This window comes from Ceratotherium simum, chromosome X, assembly GCF_057802395.1.
Source record: "Ceratotherium simum simum isolate JZ-2026a chromosome X, ASM5780239v1, whole genome shotgun sequence".
NCBI lineage: Eukaryota > Metazoa > Chordata > Mammalia > Perissodactyla > Rhinocerotidae > Ceratotherium > Ceratotherium simum.
Window position 1 is genome coordinate 72,152,619 of NC_141940.1, and position 20,929 is coordinate 72,173,547.

At 36.9% G+C, this 20,929-nt stretch overlaps 1 protein-coding gene across 5 annotated transcripts in view; it reads left to right on the forward strand.

Annotated features, from left to right (window-relative positions):
* The window catches only part of PHKA1 (phosphorylase kinase regulatory subunit alpha 1), a 119,967-nt gene that overhangs the window by 33,987 nt on the left and 65,051 nt on the right, over positions 1-20,929 (forward strand). For all 5 annotated transcript variants that reach the window (XM_087427796.1, XM_004439826.3, XM_004439827.3 and 2 more), the window contains 4 exons: positions 347-442; positions 1,354-1,461; positions 2,896-2,974; positions 7,011-7,145. In XM_087427796.1, coding sequence (XP_087283922.1) covers positions 347-442; positions 1,354-1,461; positions 2,896-2,974; positions 7,011-7,145 — 418 coding nt within the window. The remainder of the gene's footprint in view (positions 1-346; positions 443-1,353; positions 1,462-2,895; positions 2,975-7,010; positions 7,146-20,929) is intronic.

Here is a 20,929-nt window from a genome sequence, read left to right on the forward strand (position 1 = left end):
ACAGGCCTGTGGAGGCAGGCTGACTTGGGCTCAAATTTGGGTTCATCCTTGCACTTGCTGTGTGATCTTCCACAAGTTCACAACCTCTTCGAACCTTAATTTCCCTGTAAAAAGGCTTTAAACATACCTTCTAGGATAGTTATTAAAATTAAATATGTTAAAGTATGCAAAACTCCTAGCATATATCTGGCCTACAATAAGCATTTAGTAAATGCTACATCCCTTTCTTCTCCTGTTTACTAGGTGAATACGCTCCTTTGCAATAGGACCTTCTTTGGCTACAACCCTCCCCTAGGTCCACAAAGGGAACTCTATAAATTTTTTTCTCCTTTTCTTTTATCTACAGGTTCAAGAATATAGAGAGGCTCTCGAAGCAGTCCTCATCAAGGGCAAAAATGGAGTCCCACTTCTGCCAGAGCTATACAGTGTTCCTCCTGACAAGGTGAGCTGGACAGTCTGGTAACATGAGGATCAGTACCTCGATAGGACTGCCTCGTTTGAGTCAAATAATTTTTAATCTTCTGATTTTAATGTCCTAAAAGTTTGTCTTTATGTATAGGACAATAAAAATATGATTTTATTCCTTTGAAAATAAATTTTTAAAGCAGTCTCAGTTATGGCACTATTGCATAGCCAGACAAGGGCAAGACCAAACCTTATGGTGGTAGTTTCAAGGGTGTATACTTATCCTCAAACTCATCAAGATACATACATTAAATATATATGGCCTTTTTGTATGTCAACCGAACTTCAATTTAAAAAACTAAAATAAACTGTTCAGAGATTGAGTAAAAAAAAAAAAAAAAAAAAAGACCCACCTTAAGGTTGAGAATGATAGGGAGATCAGCAGTTAGAATTAGAGTGATGTTCTGTATGAACTCTCAGAATTTGGTATTCTCTGCTTTGAGGCCAATAATCTGGGATTATTTGAGTAGATCAGGCTTGGAAAATGAAGTATGTCTCCATTTTCCCAAAATGCCAGTTGGGAGTAATTAGCCAGTAAGAGCATTAGCCAAGGGAGAGATGCAGTCTTCCATTCTGGTGGGGAAGGGTGGATTAAGCTCCTAGCAACATCAGCAGCATCACCTGAGAGCTTGTTAGAAATGCAGATTTCAGGCCTTCCCCCACACCTACTCAGTCAGTAGATATGGATAAGATCCTCAAGTGATTTGTATCCGCATACAGTTAGAGGAGCACTGCCCTAGACTGTAGTCATAACGCTTGACTTTTCAGTGTATTGCATATATGACTGTTTTATAGGGTATGAATCACAATCCAGACTCAGCCTTTTTGTTGACTGGTATCTTAAACCTTCCGTTACCCTTCACGTAGCCTCTTTATCTTTTCTTTTAGGTTGATGAAGAATATCAAAATCCTCACACTGTGGACCGAGTCCCCATGGGCAAGTTGCCTCATATGTGGGGTCAGTCTCTATACATCTTAGGAAGCTTGATGGCAGAGGTAAGGGGAAATTTCAAGGTTCTTTCACGGTTTTTCTGCTGTAGTCACCATAATCAGATTTGTGAGTAGCTCATTAAATCTAAAGGATATGTATTCTGCCTTAATTATAGATTTTCCTCCAAGTCCTTAGAGTGGGAGCATGGCCAATCCTTGACAAAAATCTTTCCCCCGGCAACCATGTCCCCTGTGCTGCCCAGGGCTTCCTACCTTGGCAGTATACTTGGAGCTGCTCTGGGATCAGGCCCTAGATCTTTCCTTTTCAGAACGCCCCCTAGTGCCTTGCCTGGTGACTCATGAATGCAATTGTGCTTAGATAGTAATGACTGATAATGGATTTAAGTGCTAACTCTTCCAAGCAACATAATGTTTTATTCTTTAATTGAATAAACTGATAAGATAATTTTAGGCACCATGACAAGTGGTTGGGAACATCATAGTTTTTTGTTTTTTCATAAGGCGCTCTTTAAATGTTCCTTATATTAAATTCTGTTGAGACAGCTCTTAATGAGGCACCTGGGAATTTCTCCCTTTATGTCTAGCTTATTTGTGACATTTTGAGCCTATAAGAAGGGTTACCTTTCTCATAGTTTTCCAGATTTACTGACAAATCTATTTCCCCATTTTAGATTATTATGGTAAGCTATAACCCAGGCTCCTCGAGGATCTAGGGTGGGACTTAGCTATCCTTTCTGAGCCAGACTCTTTGACCTGTTCATGTATGACTATTTATTTTCTGCAGCTGTTTTTGTTTGTTCTGTTTTGGGTTTTTTCCCCCCAGTTTTATTGAGATATAATTGACATCTATCACTATGAGTTTCAGGTGTACAGCATAAAGGTTTGATTATCTTTAGTAGACATTATTATGAATGTAGCAGTAATGGGCAGAATGATTTGTTTAAAGTAATCCATACCCAGTGACTTTCTCATTCAATTAGAGTAAATCAAATGCTATGAAAAAAAGAGGAAATGAATGGTATTTTTAAGGGCAAAATGGATGAGTTCATCCCATTTCATCAAGGACAGAAACTCAAGTCAAGTCAAAAGATGTCTGCTGAGCAGAAAGCATAGCAGACGAACGTGAATAAATGAGAAAGCAATAGGACTAATAACCTAAATTATTGATAATAAGCGTTGTGGTCTAATCACGTACATCCAGAGAAGGTGGAGATGTAATGAAAAACTTTCTGGTTATCATTTATTTCCAAAAAAGGATATGTGGCAGCCACTAGAAATTATCTCCAAATAAAATCAATTTGTATGTGAATTCAAGAGTTCAAACATTTTCATGCAGTGAAGGTATTTGTTTCCATACCTGCTTCTCACATGTTATGGTGCAGATTATGGTATTGATATGTTGTTTCTCCTCAAACATTAGCTTCTTTTTTTTGTGAGATCTAATCATTTGTAATTTGTCTTTTTATGGTTTTTCTTTAGGGATTTTTAGCTCCTGGAGAAATCGATCCCCTGAATCGTAGATTTTCTACTGTACCAAAGCCAGATGTTGTGGTTCAAGGTATGTATTCTTATTCTCAGCAGCAGAAACTTTCAAGATCCGGTTTGGGCCAGTAAATGATGACTTTATTCTTTATCATGCATTTTGTTAGGCTTCAAAAAGTATAGAATGGGGCCAGCCCTGTGGCGTAACGGTTAAGTGTGCGTGCTCCGCTGCTGGCAGCCCGGGTTCAGAACCCTGGCCGCGCACCGAGGCACCGCTTGTCAGGCCATGCCGTGGTGGTGTCCCATATAAAGTGGAGGAAGATAGGCACAGATGTTAGCCCAGGGCCAGTCTTCCTCAGCAAAAAAAGAGGAGAGTTGGCATGGATGTTATCTCAGGGCTGATCTTCCTCACACACACACAAAAAAAACAATGTAGAATGAACTTGATTCTGATTGGTTTCAACACTGCTATTAATCATGAGCAAATGCTTAATAAATATGATATTTGACACTCTTAACCACTCTTTACTTCTAGAAACTCTTTTCTTTTCATCATCATGGTATTGTAGCCTCCTGATTATCTCTGCTTTCCTTCTGAGCTTTTTCTGCTAGTACTCCTGTTTTATCATATCATCATAATAGTTGTGTACTTAATCTTATACCCTTGTTTTTCTGTATTTACAACCCTGTATTAGTTTGCTAGGGCTGCTTCCTTCGTAATAAATTTGCTTCCATGGCTCCAACTATTACCTCTTTGGAGAGTACTCCAAACCTTTATTTTTTGTTCCTAACAATCAACTTAAATTTTGAAGTATCTACTCTATGCAAAACCCTGGGCTAAGCTCTATAAACACATTAAGATTTCTAGTCCCAATACCTATAAAACACTTATACTTCAAATGCAAAACTGACCTCTTTTGTCTCTATCCCATCCTTTTACCTCTCCCAAGAAAAGCAGATCTTTCCACCTTCCTTGTCTCTCTCAATGACATCACTATTATCCTAGTCTTCTAGGGTAGAAAGCTCAAGGTGATTTTTGACTATCCAACAGCACTGTTCAATATGGTACTAAGTCCTTCTGTGACGCTCCTCAGAAATGTCTCCAGTCACTTGACTTTGAGGTTGGTTCTATATGGAAAATAATCCTATGTGTTTTCTAAACCTACTTATAGTTGGCATCCTATGTGGTCATACAGATAGTCTTTGCTTATCAATGTATATGGCAAACATTATATAAAAGGCCATTACTCTTCACCTTCCATGAGAAAGCTTGTTCTCCTTTGAGGCTTATGCCATCTGGCTATATTGATCTCCTGGTTGCTCTAATTCATTCATTGAAGACTTTGAGGCTTGGCTCACAGCCTTCCTCTTCTTCCCCAACTCCTGCCATAGTGCTAGATTTCAGCATTGGAGTAAGTGCCATCTAAAATTTTAGCCTCAAAATTCTTGGATATCCATACCCTAATGACCTTTCCCTCCACCTCTACTTTAGCCACTCACCTTGAGGACCAAACTTTAGAACTATTCCACCTCAGATATCTTCCATTCCAAAAAATCCCAATCTCTGGTCATAGTTACATATTATTGCAGTTTTCTTTTCCCCCCCATTACACTTGTCTCTATTTTCTCCTAGGCTGCCCTTCCCTACCTCTTTTGGTCGATCATCTAAATAATCTTAATCACCAGTGTACCATACTTCTACTACACCCACTAGAAAAATCATCGCCCCAGATCAATCTTACTGTCCGCATTTTCTGATCTTGTACCTGGCCTGCTACAATCTACTTGGAAAAAACACAAATAAGCAGAGTGGTCGCACTGTAAATCCATGGTGTCCAACTCAGCTAGGCCCACAGTGCCTCCTGTTAGTCCTTGTTCTTATCGTTAGTCTGCATTTTCATTCTTCTCAGCCACTATTCCAAACCATCTCTGTTTTCAACCCCATCCCTTGTTTCCGCCTCATTTTTGGCCTGCTACTTCATGCTGGATAATCTTAATATTCTGATCTTTTTCAGTTTCCCAACCCCCAACCACAGTCTTATTTATGTCTTCACCCATCCCTGCCTCCTTTTCTCCAGTCTCAGGAAAGACTGGAGACTTCTCCTCTTCAAGGAGAAGACTTGTTCCAGTCTCAGGAAAGACTGTTTCTTCTCCTCTTCAAGGCCAACTCCTCCTCCTGATGATTGATCCCATCCTTTTCCCCAGCCTTCCTAGAAACCTACTCTTCCCTGTAATCTTCAAAGTCTTCCTCTCTGTTGGTTCTGTTTTGTAGTCCATTGACATATTCATCTCCCTCTAGTTATCCTATCCTTGCGTTCTCATCCAAACTTCCACTTCTTTATATTCCACTCATTCTGCAGTCCTTTACAGTCTAGGTTATTATTCCTCTGAAAATGCTTTAGTTTAAGTCATTGCCAACTCAGTAGATATTTTTCAATCCATATCTTAGGGGATCTTTCTGTTTCATTTATTGTTCATCTTTCTGGAAACTCTTAACTATGATGTTTTCTGTGATGCCATACTCTATTGAATCTCCTTCAACCTTTTGCACTTTTCTGTCTCATTCTGGGCTTCCTCTTGTTCTCTTTGCCCCTTAACTGTTGGTGTTCCTGGGAGTTCTCTCCATAGTCCACTGCTCTTCTTACTCGGAATATTTGATCTTGTCTCTCAGCCTCCTATTACAAACCTTTTCCCTTTTCCTAACTCCTTGCTTCTTCCCTCTCAGAAGATGACCTCACCTCCTATACCATAGAGAAAATATAAGCCATGAGACAAGAATCCTCACTCCCACCTCCAGGCTTTTCTTCATCTGCCCATTTCTTATATGTGGAAATTTCTCAAGGTTATATTTTAGGTCATCTTATCTTCTCCCTCCTTGAGGAAGAGACTAACTTATTCGTCTCTATATTCCTAGTGCCTAGCATAGTGCCTTATCTATTTAGGTGCTTAGTAAATGTTTATTAATGAATGAATAGATGACCACATGTGTTTCCTTGGACTTTTCTTAGCTCACTATCATTCTTCCTCTGTGCATTTTCTCTGGAGAATCTTTGTCATTTTAATGTTTTCAGTTAGAAATAATCAAGATGACGTTATGTCCAGGGGACTTGTAATCACCATATCCTGCATATCCTATGCTGCAGACCACAGCAACACAACACTACGAGGTTCCTAAGATAGAAAAGTACACAAAAGATAATGGCAAAGGGAAGCAAAGTAGCACTTTGTTAACTACAGTTTTGCCCCAAAAACTCAACATAGAGAATGCTGGTAAGCTGGAATGAACCAAGTGATACCTTCATTTTCCTGTAAACCCAATTCAGCACATCTGCCAGCACTAGAGGAGCAAGAATAGGGCACATGTTTGCCCCTAGTGCTTAGTGTCAAGCCAGCTGAGGCCGTACTCAGATTATTGGCCCCAGCCAGGTATCTGTCCCATAGAGGGCGAGTAGATGGAAGAGTCGGGGAATTGGCCTGGCCTCCTCCCTTATGAGTTTGATTATCACTTCAGAGACATGAGTGTAAGAGGAAGAAAAGAGAGCTGTCCAGGCTTGGCAGCCCTGAATCTAGAGAACTGTTATCCCCATCTTCCTACCCCCCCAAAACAACCACACACAATTTCAACTGTGGTACCTCAATTCTTTATCCCCAATTTACCTTGCCTTCTACCATTCTCTAGCTATAGAGCAATTCTTATCATTAGGGTGTTCTTTATTGCCCTCATAATCCTGGCCCTGGTCTTAAGGGTACAGATATAAAAGAGCCTTGGGGAATCAACTTATAAAAGCTGTAACACACCTCATGTTGGCTTTTTTTTCCCTATTTAAACATGGAATCCCAGATATAAAGAGAGTATGGCATTCTCTAGGAGCACGTAGGTACTTAGCCAGAAAGCAGAATCTAATACTCTGGTCATGAGATCTTTTTTCCTTTTCCATTTAGATATTGTTATATACCTAGCATGATAATTGTCATCAAGGTTCCTCAATAACTGTTAATTTCCTCCCCTTTCCTGTCTCTTTCCTTCAAAAGAAATTATGTGGCTTGAGAGATTACTAGGTTCCTATTGAAATAAAATTTTCTGTTGACCTCATTTTCTTTCTTTCCTGTAGTTTCCATTCTAGCCGAGACAGAAGAAATCAAGGCCATTTTGAAGGACAAGGGAATTGATGTGGAGACCATTGCCGAGGTGTATCCCATCAGAGTACAACCAGCTCGTATTCTCAGCCACATTTATTCCAGCCTAGGTAAGGAGATTGGGCAGCGTGCTAGAATGAAAGCATTATTTGATACAGGCTGGTTTCTTTCCTTTTTGTTTTTTCTTAATCTTATATTGCTTTATTAAACTGGATCTGAGAAGAAATTTACAGTCTCTGAAATATAAATTTATAACCCTATATATCCTGAGCAGGCTTGATAATTTTAGGTGTGTTTTATGCACTCTTTGGTACATAGGGCATGGCTGTTACCAGGCAATATTTTATCCTCATTCCAAGTGTGTGCTTAACTAACATGTTCTCCCCTTGGGACCTATATTTCCATTTTGAATACATGCTAATTTTATGTAAAGTAATAGCCAAGGAACTTGTTTTTAGGTCTTTTATACTTTGCCATGTAATGAATTGGTTGACAATATAAAAAATTCCACTTCTTAGTCTAATACTTACTTTTAATTAGTACTTATTTTTTATTCGATTTATATATTAAACTTAGGGATGGGCACATTAAAAAATTACTACAAATTACAAATTTACACAAGTTATTACAAATTTCACATTAAACAAATTCCTACACTGTTCACTAAAAAAAAAAAGGGTATGCAAAATTTCTAAACTACCCTGTGTAAGGCTGAATAATGGTCCCCAAGATATCCAGGTCCTAATTCCTGGAACCTGTGAGCATTACCTTAGATGACAAAAGAGACTTTGCAAGTATGATTAAATTAAGGAATTTGAGATGAGGAGGATTAGCCTGGATTATCCAGGTGGACCCTAAATGTAATCACAAGTGTCCTTATAAAAGGAAAGCAGGAGGATATCAGAGTATAGAAGTAGATGTGATGACAGAAACAAGAGATTAGAGTGATGCAGCTATGAGCCAAAGGTTTCCAAGGAATGCCCACAGCCTCTAGAGATTGGAATTAGCAAGGAATTGGATTCTCCCCTGTAGCTTCCAGAAGCAACCAGCCCTGCTGCCACCTTGATTTTGTTTTTAGTCCTATAAGAGTCATTTTGGACTTCTGACCTCCAGAACTATAAGAGAATTGATATGTGTTGTTTTAAGCCACTAAGTTTGTGGTAATTTGTTACAGAAGAAATAGGAAAGTAATACAGATTTTGGTACTGGGAAGTAGAGTGATGCTATCACAAATATCTAAAAATGTGGAAGTGGCTTTGGAATCAGGTAATAGATAGAGGCTGGAAGAATTTTGAGTCACATGATAGAAAAAGTCTAGATTGCCTTAAACAAACTATTGGTAGAAATATGGATGCTAAAGGCATTGCTGGTGAGAGCTCAGAAGGAAATGAGGAACATGTTATTGGAAACCGGAGGAAAAGGATCCTTGTTATTTAGTGACAGAAAGCTTAGCTGAATTGTTTCCTATAGTTATGTGGAAAACAGAACTATAAATGATGAACTTGGATATTTAGCTGAGGAGATTTTCAAGCAAAGTGTTAAAATCATGACCTGCTTTTTTCTTGCTGCTTATAGTAAAATGTGAGAGGAAAGAGAGAAATTGAGGGAAGAACAGTTAAGCAAAAAGGAACCAGGACTTGATAAAATTCCAACCTATCCAGATTGGAAAAGATGATAAAATTAGGAGATTTGCTGCCAGGAAAGCATGTTCTGGAAAAAAAGATCAAGGATGTGGCTGGACAACCTTTTGCTAGTGCTTTGGAAAGATCAAAAGATCAGAGTATTCATTCACACAGGGGTCTTTGAAGAGATTAGGCATGTGACTCATGGATCTCTTCAACGATCTCAACAGAATTTAGGAATAGAGTTGAGATTATCCAGGAAAGATCTTGGGGAGGACCCTCTTGTCTAATGATGTGAACCCCCATGACGTATATGCAAGACCCACAAGATTTTTGAGAATGCAGAAACACTGCCAACTTGGACTGAAAGGGACAGAAAGAGGACACAATGAAAGAAGGGTGTTAGACTTCCAAAATTCCAGTCAAGAAGCAGGCTGATAAAACTACTCAGCTACAGGGGCTGGCCCGGTGGCGCAAGCAGTTAAGTGCACGCACTCCGCTGCAGCAGCCCGGCGTTCGCCGGTTCGGATCCCGGGCATGCACCGACGCACCGCTTGGCAAGCCATGCTGTGGCGGCGTCCCATATAAAGTGGAGGAAGATGGGCACAGATGTTAGCCCAGGGCCGTCTTCCTCAGCAAAAAAAGAGGTGGATTGGCAGATGTTAGCACAGGGCTGATCTTCCTCACAAAAAAAAAAAAAACTACTCAGCTACAAGTAAGTGCTACCCTTCAAGAAAAAAGAAGGATGACTTCAAAGGTGGGGCCTTGGGCCCAGAGGGAGGTGCCTTGGGCTCAGAGGGCATAGCCTAAAGCCATAGAGGATTACTACCATGCCTTGAAACCTAATGGAGTTTGCTTGGATTTCAAAATTGCTTGGGGCCGCTGACTCCTTTCTTCCTTCCATTTTATCCCTTTTGGAATGAGAATGTCTGTAACTTGTATTCTATGTCTGTATTTTGAGAGCAGATAACTTGTTTTCTAGTTTCAAAGGTGCACAGATGGAGAGGAATTTTGCCTTAGGATGGATCATACTCAGATTCTCACCCATACCTGATTTAGATGATGGAACTTTTGGGCTAATGATATTTAGAAGAGATTTTGGACTTGAGTTGATGTGGTACTGTGTTGAGAGTTTGGAGGATGTTGGGATGGGGTGAATGCACTTTGCATATGGGAGGGATGTGAATCTTTAGGGGCCAGAGGGTGGACTGTAGAAGGCTGAATATCCAGGCCCTAATCCCTGGAACCTGTGAACGTTACCTTATATAGCAAAAGGGACTTTGCAGATGTGATTAAATTAAGGAGATTGAGATGGGGAGGATTATTTTTAATTATCCAGGTGGGCCCTAAATGTAATCACAGGTATCCTTATAAGAGGGAGCCAGAGGGAGATCTGCCTATAAAAGTAGGAGATGCAATGACAGACGCAAGAGATTGAAGTAATAAGGCTACTAGCCTTATCCTCTAGAAGTTGGAAGAGGCAAGGAACGGATTCTCCCCTGGAGCCTCCAGAAGGAACCAGCCCTGCTGACACCTTGATTTTACCTCATAGTAGCCATAAGGCTCATTTTGCACTTCTGACCTCCAGAACTGTAAAAGTATAAATATGTGTTGTTTTAAGCCACTAAGTTTGTGGTAATTTGTTATAGCCCCAATGGGGAATTAATACAATCTTAAATCAAGCCACAAAAGGATAAATTTATAAATAAAGATTGTATCTTAGAGAGTAGATTGCCACTTACAAACCCAAAGCCTACTTTGTGTGTGTGTGTGTGTGTGTGTGTGTGTGTGTGTACTTTTTTTCTTCACCAGGAATGGTCTGTCAGTAATTACAGCCAAGCCAAATCTTGTCCAGCTCAAAACCAACCTCCTTTCCTTTTTACTAACACCAACTCCAGACACTCAATTTCTATGGCAGTTATGTAGGCCTAAATTGAGAGGGAATCAACCAAAGAGGAAAGGACCAACAGTCAGAGCTGATTTTTCTCTGTCTCTGCTAAGCACCCATATTTTATGCCAGCAAGGCCTGAACTCCCAGAGCCATTAACATTGCATCTGGCTTTAGGAATATACGGATCTCCCCCCTCTCTTCCATCTTAGCTATAATGTAGAAAATATCTTTTCTTCTTAATTCAAGTGTAAGATTGGAATTTTCTAAAGAAACTTTACTGAAAAAATGGAAAACTAAAATATAAACACATAGAAATAAATCAAGTTTATTGAATATAGGTCTCAGATCCTAATTAATTTCTAAAATATAGCCATGAATTAGCTTGAATATTACAAAATACTGAGCCTCTGGCTCCCTCCCCTTGCTCAACCCTATCTGAGATAAATGCCAAGTCAAGACTCTGAAACTTCTGAGATTGGTTGAGTTGATGCTTTACTAGGTGGGATGGGTACCTCAGTCCTTCCCAGAACCTGCTTCCTGTTTTTTATCTCCTGGGCCTTTCCCTCTAGCCTCTGACTATAATGTGCTCCTGATCTCCGGATACCAGTCCACTAGCACTAAATCCCTTCACAAAAGGAAGGTATTTCTCTATCTAGCCCAAATCTTACTCCTTGAGTATTAGTTGATCTTGTAGTCACCTTCTTTGCCCCTCTTAGAAGTCTCTATGGTTGGGGTTCATGCAAGTCCTATTGGTGCCTTTGACCTGATTTTCTCTGGCTGTCACTCAGAAGTTGATAGGTTAATTTTGCCCTTTGCTTCTTCACATTCATTGTTCTAAACTCAGCATAATCTTACTAGGATTTAGGTAACTTCCAAGCTCTGGGTGATAATTCCTGGAATCTACCTACATCACATCAGATCTGTCCAACAAACAGAAGCAAACTCCTTACTGGTTACTTTTTCAAAGCCTACGCTCTGTCTTGGGCCTCCTACTAAGTTATTATTTCCTAGCCAAAGGAAATAAGGACTGATGGGTCTTGAGTTTAATGAATGATCAAACATTTCAGGGACTCAAGTAACAAACTACATTTATTTTCCTTCCAAATATGCTCCTACATTCACTTCATTCATTCATTCTTTCATAAGGATCTATTGTTCACTTATTATGTACTAGGCACTGGGCTAGATGCTGTGGGAGACATAGACATATAACCAAATAGTTATAGTGCAATCTTATAAATGCTATAACAGTGGTATTCTGTACAAAGTACAGGAGAAAGAGGACAGATTTGCCTGGGAAAGTCAAGAAAGGCATGATTTGCTGACTTATCAAGTGAGTGACTCTTCAGAATTCTATTATCGCAACAATTTCACAATAACAAAATTGCTTTTAAGCATACATTGAATGACAGCTGTAATTCCACCAAGGGAAAAAGGATGTTTCTTTACCAGGTGTGTTCATTTATATATGTTAACTAAATGGTATTCTCTGCCTCACCTCAAACACTCAATAATTTCATGTATTTAAGATCCATAATATCTTTTTAAATTTTTTTTAAATCATGAGGTTAATCAACTTTGGGAACATAAGAACTTTATAAATATTAAACTCAAATCTTTATATAATGGTAATTCTTTTCTTTCTTTTTTTTTTGAGGAAGATTGGCCCTGAGCTAACATCTGTTGCCAATCTTCCTCCTTTTTTCTCCCCAAAGCCCCAGTAGATAGTTGTATGTCATAGCTGTACATCCTTCTAGTTGCTCTATGTGGGACGCCATCTCAGCATGGCTTGATGAGTGATGCATAGGTCCACGCCCAGGATCCCAACCAGCGAACCCCAGGCCACTGAAGCGGAGCGGGCGAACTTAACTGCTACGCCGCCAGGCCGGCCTATCCTTTCTAATCTGTTAGTACACATAGGTACATTTTTATAGTTATATTTAGTGTGTACATATTAACATATGTTCTGTTTTTTTTCACTTATTCTTTCATGTAAGTATTTCCACGTAATGAAAGAGCTACATATTATTCCATCAAGTTAAAGTAATTGTTCCCTTATTATTGGGTACTTGAATTGTTTCCAAAATTTTTATCCTTCTATGAATGCCTTTGTCTAGACATTCATACATATACTCCTGTTGGAGTATATTCTCAGAAAAGGGATTCTGGATAAAAGAGTATAAACAACTTTGTAGCTATTGTTACATGTTGCCTGATTATTATTTAGAAAGACCAACCAATTTTTAGTGATCAATAAATATAAAATATATCTTTTTTTTATTTTTGCTAACCCACCAGCATTGGATTTTTATCATTTGTTTTTGTTAGATTAATAGTTTTAATACACATAAGTTATTTTAATTTCCTTTCTTTAATTCCGAGTGAGGGTATACCTTTGTTTTTGATTTACTTTTTTTTTTGAAGTTGTGTTTTCTATTGCTTGCATATCTAGCAGGATCTGCACATTTTCATATATATTTAGCAATTCTTTAAGTATATTTTATGGTAAGCTTTTATCAATGAGGTTTATAATGTATATATTCCCTATTCTATAATTTTCTTTTAGATAATTATTATCTTGCCTTTGTGTAAATTTTTAAACATCACATTACATCCATTTTATCAGATATATCTTTCATTTCTTCAGGAATTGTGAATTTATCTCCTAGTTTCATTTGAATAGATGTGCTATTCTCCTTCTCTCCAGTTTTCATAAGTAGTAAGTTATCTGATTATAAATTGATATCTACATGTTGACTGCAGGGAACTGGAAAATAGAGAAAAGCAGAAAAGAAAAAGATAAAAATCTCCTATAATTCTACTGCTCATAGGAAGCCACTGTTTTTGTTTTGGAGTATTTGCTTCCAATTATTTTTTATAAAATAAATACACACTTGTTTTTAGAAAAATGGTGTCAGAAAGAACAGTGTTTGCAATCTGTTTTTTGCAACATAATAATCTATGAAGAACCCTGTTACATTTTCTTAACCTCCTACAACACTATTTTAATATCTGTGTTAGCATAATTTCTTCAGTTTTTTGGACGTATGAATGATAACCTTGTTTTCATAAATTAGCCTTTTTTTCTATTTATTTTGCAAATTATCTACTTATAGTCTTTTACCATTTTTCTACTGGAAAATTGTCAGTTTCTTATTGGCTTATACAAGATTTTTTATGTAGTAGAGATGCTAACACTTTGTCTTCCACATATTACTGCAATATTTTGCTATTTTATTATTTTCCTTTTAATTTTGCATTTGATTTTGATATATAGAAGTTTTTTTTACATAGTAGAATTTCTTCCTTTTTGGTTTCTTTCTTTGCCATTATGCTTAGAAAGATAGACCCATCCCGAGGTCAGACACATTTAAACTGCATTTTCTCTTAGTTCTTTTTTTTTTTTTTTTTTTTTTTGTGAGGAGATCAGCCCTGTGCTAACATCTGCCAATCCTCCTCTTTTTTTGCTGAGGAAGACTGGCCCTGGGCTAACATCCATGCCCATCTTCCTCCACTTTACATGGGCCACCACCATAGCATGGCTTGCCAAGCAGTGAGTCAGTGCACGCCCGGGACCCAAACTGGCGAACCCTGGGCCGCTGCAGCGGAGTGCATGCACTTAACCGCTTGCACCACCGGGCCAGCCCCTCTCTTAGTTCTTTATGGTTACAATTTTTCATTTAACTCTTAGTCTAGAATTTTAATTTTAGTTTATCTTATGAGGTAAGAATTGTAACTTGTTTGCGAAATAGCCAGTCTTTCCTGCACTATTGATTGACTAATGCATATAAACAGTGTTTTGAAATACCATCTTTATCATTTACTGTACATGCATTGACTTACTCACACATGTATGTGTGTATATGTTTCTGGTATCACTTTTTGGTGCTGTTGATCACAGTTTCTCCTTTCCTAGTACTACACTTTTTAAGTTATAACTTCAGCCTCACCAGTGATTGGGGAAATGTAAGATAAAACACAATGAAATATAAGTTTTTGCCTATCAGTTTTAGAAAAGCTAAGATTGATAATATCCAGTGCTGGTGACTATGAGGAGAAGTGGACACTCACGGAAATCCTGGTAGTAGTGTAAATCAGGCAATTTGGCATTATCTATAAAAAATTTTAATGCACATACCTTTGACCCACAACCTTACTTCTAGGAATCTGTCCTATATAACACCCATACAAGTGCACAAGGATATATGTACAGAGATGTTCATTATAACATAATTTTTAATGACAAAACAATAATTACAAGCAATCTATGTGTATGAACAAGAATGAGTGAATTATGATATATTGTGCCACCGTTAAAAAGAATAATAAGGTAGACTTTCAGCTTCCAGCTGTGATGAAATAGATTGTATCAGACTAAACTTCATACCAAGAACAACTACAATGGCTAGATTTTTAAAATAAAGGTGAATGAAGGCATCAGAAAGTAATTATGAGAGCCAGGACTTGAGAAGCCAAAGCCCTGGAGAGAAGAGGACCTCAGAGAAGTAAGCTCAGCATTCTCTGTACAGTTTCCCTTTGAGGCATTTGCTAATTCTTAAGCTGTACTTGCATGGGGTGAGGGATCAAGAAATCAAGTATAAAGTCTCACTGCTAGGAAGACAACAATTCCATTTCAGGACCTTTCTATGTGGAAGGGGCTGTGATAAACACCTCAGGCTTTCAGGTGAACCCCTGAAGGATGGGCTACACCCTAAAAGTAAAGGCAAATCAGAAATAGACCAAATTCTTAGAAAGTCTGAAACACAAAGCCTAAAACACAATCTTCTCAATCCCTGATTGGTCTAAGGTGTTCTGCTTATAGTGTATCTGCCTGCCAAAATAAACTAAATCGCCTCTGGAAGAAAATAATATCATGAAGAGCCTCTACAATTCTTTATACAATGTGTTCTGCATTGAAAATATATAATAAGACATGCTGGGAAATCGAATAAACAAAAGCCAGAAAAAAAAATACAATCAAAACAGACACACATATCTCTATTCAGCATAGTATTAAAAGTTCTAGCCAGAGCATTTGGGCAAGAAAAAGAAATAAAAGGCATCCAAATCAGAAAGGAAGAAGTAAAATTGTTTGCAGATGACATGATTTTACATGTAGAAAACCCTAAAGATTCGACTGAAAAAACAGAACTAATAAACAAATTCAGCAAAGTTGTGGGATACAAAATCAACATGCAAAAATCAGTTGCATTTCTATACACTAACAATAAACAATCCAAAAGGAAATTAAGAAAACAATTCACTTTACAATTGCGTCAAAAAGAATAAAATACTTTGGAATAAACTTAACCAAGGAAGTGAAAGATACGTACACTGAAAATTACAAAATGATGTAAGAAGTTAAAGAAGACCTAAATAAATGGAAAAACATCCCTATTCATGGATTAGAAGACTTAATATTGTTAAGATGTCAATACTATCCACAATGGTTGACAGATTCAATGTAATCTCTATTAAAAGCCCAATGACATTTTTAGAAAAAAATAGAAAAATTCATCCTGAAATGCATATGGAATCTCAAGGGACCCCAAAACAATCTTGAGAAAGAAAAATAAAGCTGGAAAATTCACATTTCCTGATTTCATAACTTAACTACAAAGATACAGTAATCAAAAGAGTGTGGTATTGGCATAAAAACAGATATGTAGAGAAATGGAATAGAATAGAAATCCTAGAAATAAACCCTTGCAGATATGGTCAAATGATTTTTGACAAAGGTGCCCAGTCCATTCAATGGGGAAAGGACAGTCTTCTCAAGACATGGTGCTGGGAAAACTGGATATCCACGTGCAAAAGAATGAAGTTGGACCCTTACTTTACACCATATATAAAGATTGACTCAAAATAGATCAAAGACCTAAAACTAAGAGCTAAAATTATAAAACTCTTAGAAGAGAGTAGAGGAAGAAAGCTTCATAGCATTGGATTTGGCAGTGATTTCTTGGATATAACACCAAAAACACAGGGAACAAAAGAAAAGTTAGATAAATTGGACTTCATCAAAATTAGAAGGTTATGTGCATCAAAGGACATCATCCAATAGAGTGAAAAGGCATCCCATAGAATGAGAAAATATTTGCAAATCATATATTTGATAAAGGATTAATATCCAGAATATATAGAGAACTCCTACAATTCAACCACAAAAAGCCCAACAACCCCCCAAAGCCATCTATAGATTCAATGTAATCTCGATCAAAATTCCAGTAGCATTTTTCACAGAAATAGAAGAAATAATCCTAAAATTTATAATAAAACCATAAAATCCTAGACAGCCAATCCTGAGAAAGATGAACAAAGCGGGAGACATCACACTTCCTGGTTCCAAACTATATTACAAAGCTATAATAATCAAAACAGTATGGTACTGACATAAAAATAGACACATAGACAAATGGAACAGAATCAAGAGCCCAGAAATAAACCCGCACATATACAGATAACTAATATGTGACAAGGGAGCCAAGAACACTCGATGGGGAAAGGATAGTCTGACAAATGATGCTGGGAAAACTGCATATCCATATGCAAAAGAATGAAATTGGACCCTTATCTTATACCATTCACAAAAATTAACTCAAAATACATTAAGGACTTAAATGAAAGACCTGAAACTGTAAAACTCCTAGAAGAAAACATAAGGAAAAAGCTCCTTGACATCGGTCTTAGTAATGATTTTTTGGATATGACACCAAAAGTACAAGCACCAAAAGCAAAAATAAGTAAGTGGGACCAAATCAAACTAAAAATCTTCTGCACAGCAAAAGAAACAGTCAAAAAAATGAAAAGGCGGTCTATGGAATGGGAGAAAATATTTTCAAACTGTATATCTGATAAGGGGTTAATATCCAAAATATATAAGGAACTAGTACAACTCAATAGCAAAAAAAGCAAACAATCGGATTAAAAAATGGGCAGAGGACTTGAATAGATATTTTTCCAAAGAAGACATCCAAATGGCCAAGTACATGAAAAGATGCTTAACATCACTAAGGGAAATGCAAATCAAAACCACAATGTGATATCACCTCACACCTGTTAGAATGGCTATTATCAAAAAACAAGAGATAACAAATGCTGGCAAGGATGTGCAGAAAAGAGAACTCTTGTACATTGTTGATGGGAATGTAAATTAGTATAGCCACTATGGAAAACAGTATGGAGGTTCCTCCAAAAATTAAAAATAGACCTACCATATGATTCAGCAATCCCACATCTGAGTATATATCAGAAGGAAATGAAATCACTATCTCAAAGAGATATTTGCACTCTCGTATTTATTGCAGCATTACTCACAATAGCCAAAACATGAAAGCAACCTAAGTGTATATCAACAGATGAATGGGTAGAGAATATGTATATAACAATGGAATATTATTCAGCCATGAGAAAAAAGGAAATCATGCCATTTGCACTAGCATGCATAACCCTGAGGGCATTTTGCTGAATGAAATAAGTCAGACAGAGAAAGACAAATACTATATGATCTCATATGTAGAATCTAAAAACATCAAACTCATAGAAGCCGAGTAGTAGAATGGTGGTTGCCCGGGGCTGAGGGGTGGAGGAAATGGGAAAATGTTGGTCAAAGGGTACTAACTTTCAATTATAAGATGAATAAGTTCCGGGAATCTAATGTACAGCATGGTGACTATAGTTAACAATACCATATTGTATACTTGAAAGTTGCTATGAGAGTAGAGCTTAATGTTCTTACCATAACAACAGCAAAATGGCAATTATGTGAGGTGAAGGATGTGTTAACTAACCTTATTGTGGTAAACCTTTCACAATATATATGTGTATCAAATCATCACATTGTACACATTAAACTTACACAATGTTATATGTCCATTATATCTCAATAAAACTGGAAAAAAATTTTAATTGCAAAACCCCAAACCCAATTATAAAGGGCAAAGGACTTGAGTAGAGATTTCCCCAAAGAAGATATACAAATGGTTAATAACCATGTGAAAAGAGGCTCAACAACACTAATAATTAGGGAAATGCAAATCAAAACCCCAATGATATATCACTTCACACTCATTAATATGGCTATTATAAAAGTAAATAAATAAACCAGAAAATAACAAGTGTTGTGAGGATGTGGAGAAATTAGAACCCTGGGAATATAAAACGGTGCAGTCACTATGGAGAACAGTATGGTGGTTCCTCATAAAAATTAAGCATAGAGTTTAACCAGCAATTCCACTTCTGTGTATATACCCAAAGGAAGGGAAAGCAGGAACTCAAACAGATATTTGTTCACCAATTTTCAAAGTAGCATTAGTCACAAAAGCCAAGAGGTGGAAATAACCCAAATGTCCATTGACAGATGAATGGATAACCAAATTGTATGTATATATAAAATGGAATATTATTCAGCTTTAAAAAGGATGGAAATTCTGACACATGCTACAAGGTGAATGAACCTTGAAGACATCATGCTAAGTGAAACAAGCCAGATACAAAAGGATAAATATGGTATGATTCCGCCTATATAAGATACTTAAAGTAGTCAAACTTATAGAGACAGAATATAGAATGGTGGTTGCCATTAAAGGATTAAAGGGTAGTTCCCAGAGAGAGAGAGTAATGAGGAGTTAATCGGTATGAAGTTTCTGTTTGGGATGATGACAAAGTTCTGAAGATGGATGGTAGTGATGGTTGCAGAACAATGTGAATGTACTTAATGCCACTAAACTGTATGTTTAAAATTATAAATTTTATGTTATACATATTTTAGTACAATAAAAAATATTTAAAATTTTTGATGTATTATTTTAAAAAACAGATAATTCATATTTTTGGAGTTATCAGACAGGACTTTTATGAACTATGTTAATATGTTCAAAAATAGATTTAGAAGATGAATTACACTGGAAAACTGGAATGTATAAAAAAGGATCAAATAGATTTTCAAAACTAAAAAATACAATAACTGAAATTAAGAATGCAGTAGAGGGGAATTACCATATGAGACACAGCAGAAGAGAGGATTAATGAACTGAAAAGTAAGTCAGTAGAAAATATCCCAATTAAAGCACAGAGAAAAAAGGATGGAAGATTGAAAGAACATTAAGAGACAGATATAGTGAAAAGGTCTGGAGTCTAAGAACAAGAGGAAAAAATGGAACAGAAACTGTGATTGAAGAGATAATGACCAAAATTTTTTCAGAACTGACTAAAGATATCAAGTCACACATTCAAAAAAGCTAAAAATCTGTGAGCAAGATAAATACAAAGAAAACCAAACCTAAGCATTTAATAATCAAAATTCAAATCAAGACGAAGAGAAAATATTAAAAATAGCCAGAGTTAAGAAAAGAATACATTGCTTTCAAAGAAACAACGATCAAACTTACAGCTGACGTGTCAACAAAACCAATGAACTCCATGGGACAACTGAACAACACCTATAAATTACTGGGAGAAAATAACTGCCAGACTAGAATTCTATATTCAGTTAAAATATCATTCACAAATAAAGGTGATATAAAGGCATGCTCAGATAAGTAAAAACTGAGAATGTATCACTAGCAGACTCACACTAAAAGGAATACTGAAGGGAGTTCTTTAGGCGGAAGAAAAATGATCCCAGACAGGAATGTAGGAAGGTAGGAAGGAATAAAGAGAAATGGAAAGTGTAAATATAAAAGACTATTGATTGTTTAAAGCAACACCAATAACAACACCTTGTGGAAAAAATAATAAAAGAAGTGAAATAAATGACAAAAATTGCAAAAAAGGCAGGCAGGAATATACAAGGGTTCCCTTTTCTCCACATCCTCTCCAACACTTGTTATTTCTTGTCTTTTTAATAATAGCCGTTCTGACGAGAGTGAGGTGATATCTCACTGTAAATGGTTTGATTTGCATTTCCCTAGTAATTAGTGACGTTGAACATTTTTTCATGTGCCTCTTGGCCATCTGCATATTTTCTTGTGGAAATGTAAATCAGTGCAGCCACTATGGAAAACAGTATGGCTACTTCTCAAAAAATTAAAAATAGAACTACCATATGATCTAGCTATTCCACTTCTGAGTATTTATCCGAAGAACATGAAAACACTAATTCAAAAAGATATATGCACCCCTGTGTTCATTGCAGCATTATTCAAAATAGCCAAAACTTGGAAGCAACCAAAGTGCCCATCAATGGATGAATGGATAAAAAAGGTGTGGTATATATACACAATGGAATACTACTCAGCCATAAAAAAAGATGAAATCATGCCATTTGCAACAACATTGATGGACCTTGAGGGTATTATGCTAAGTGAAATAAGTAAGACAGAGAAAAACAATTACCATATGACTTCATTTATATGTGGAAAATAAAAAAACACATAGATAC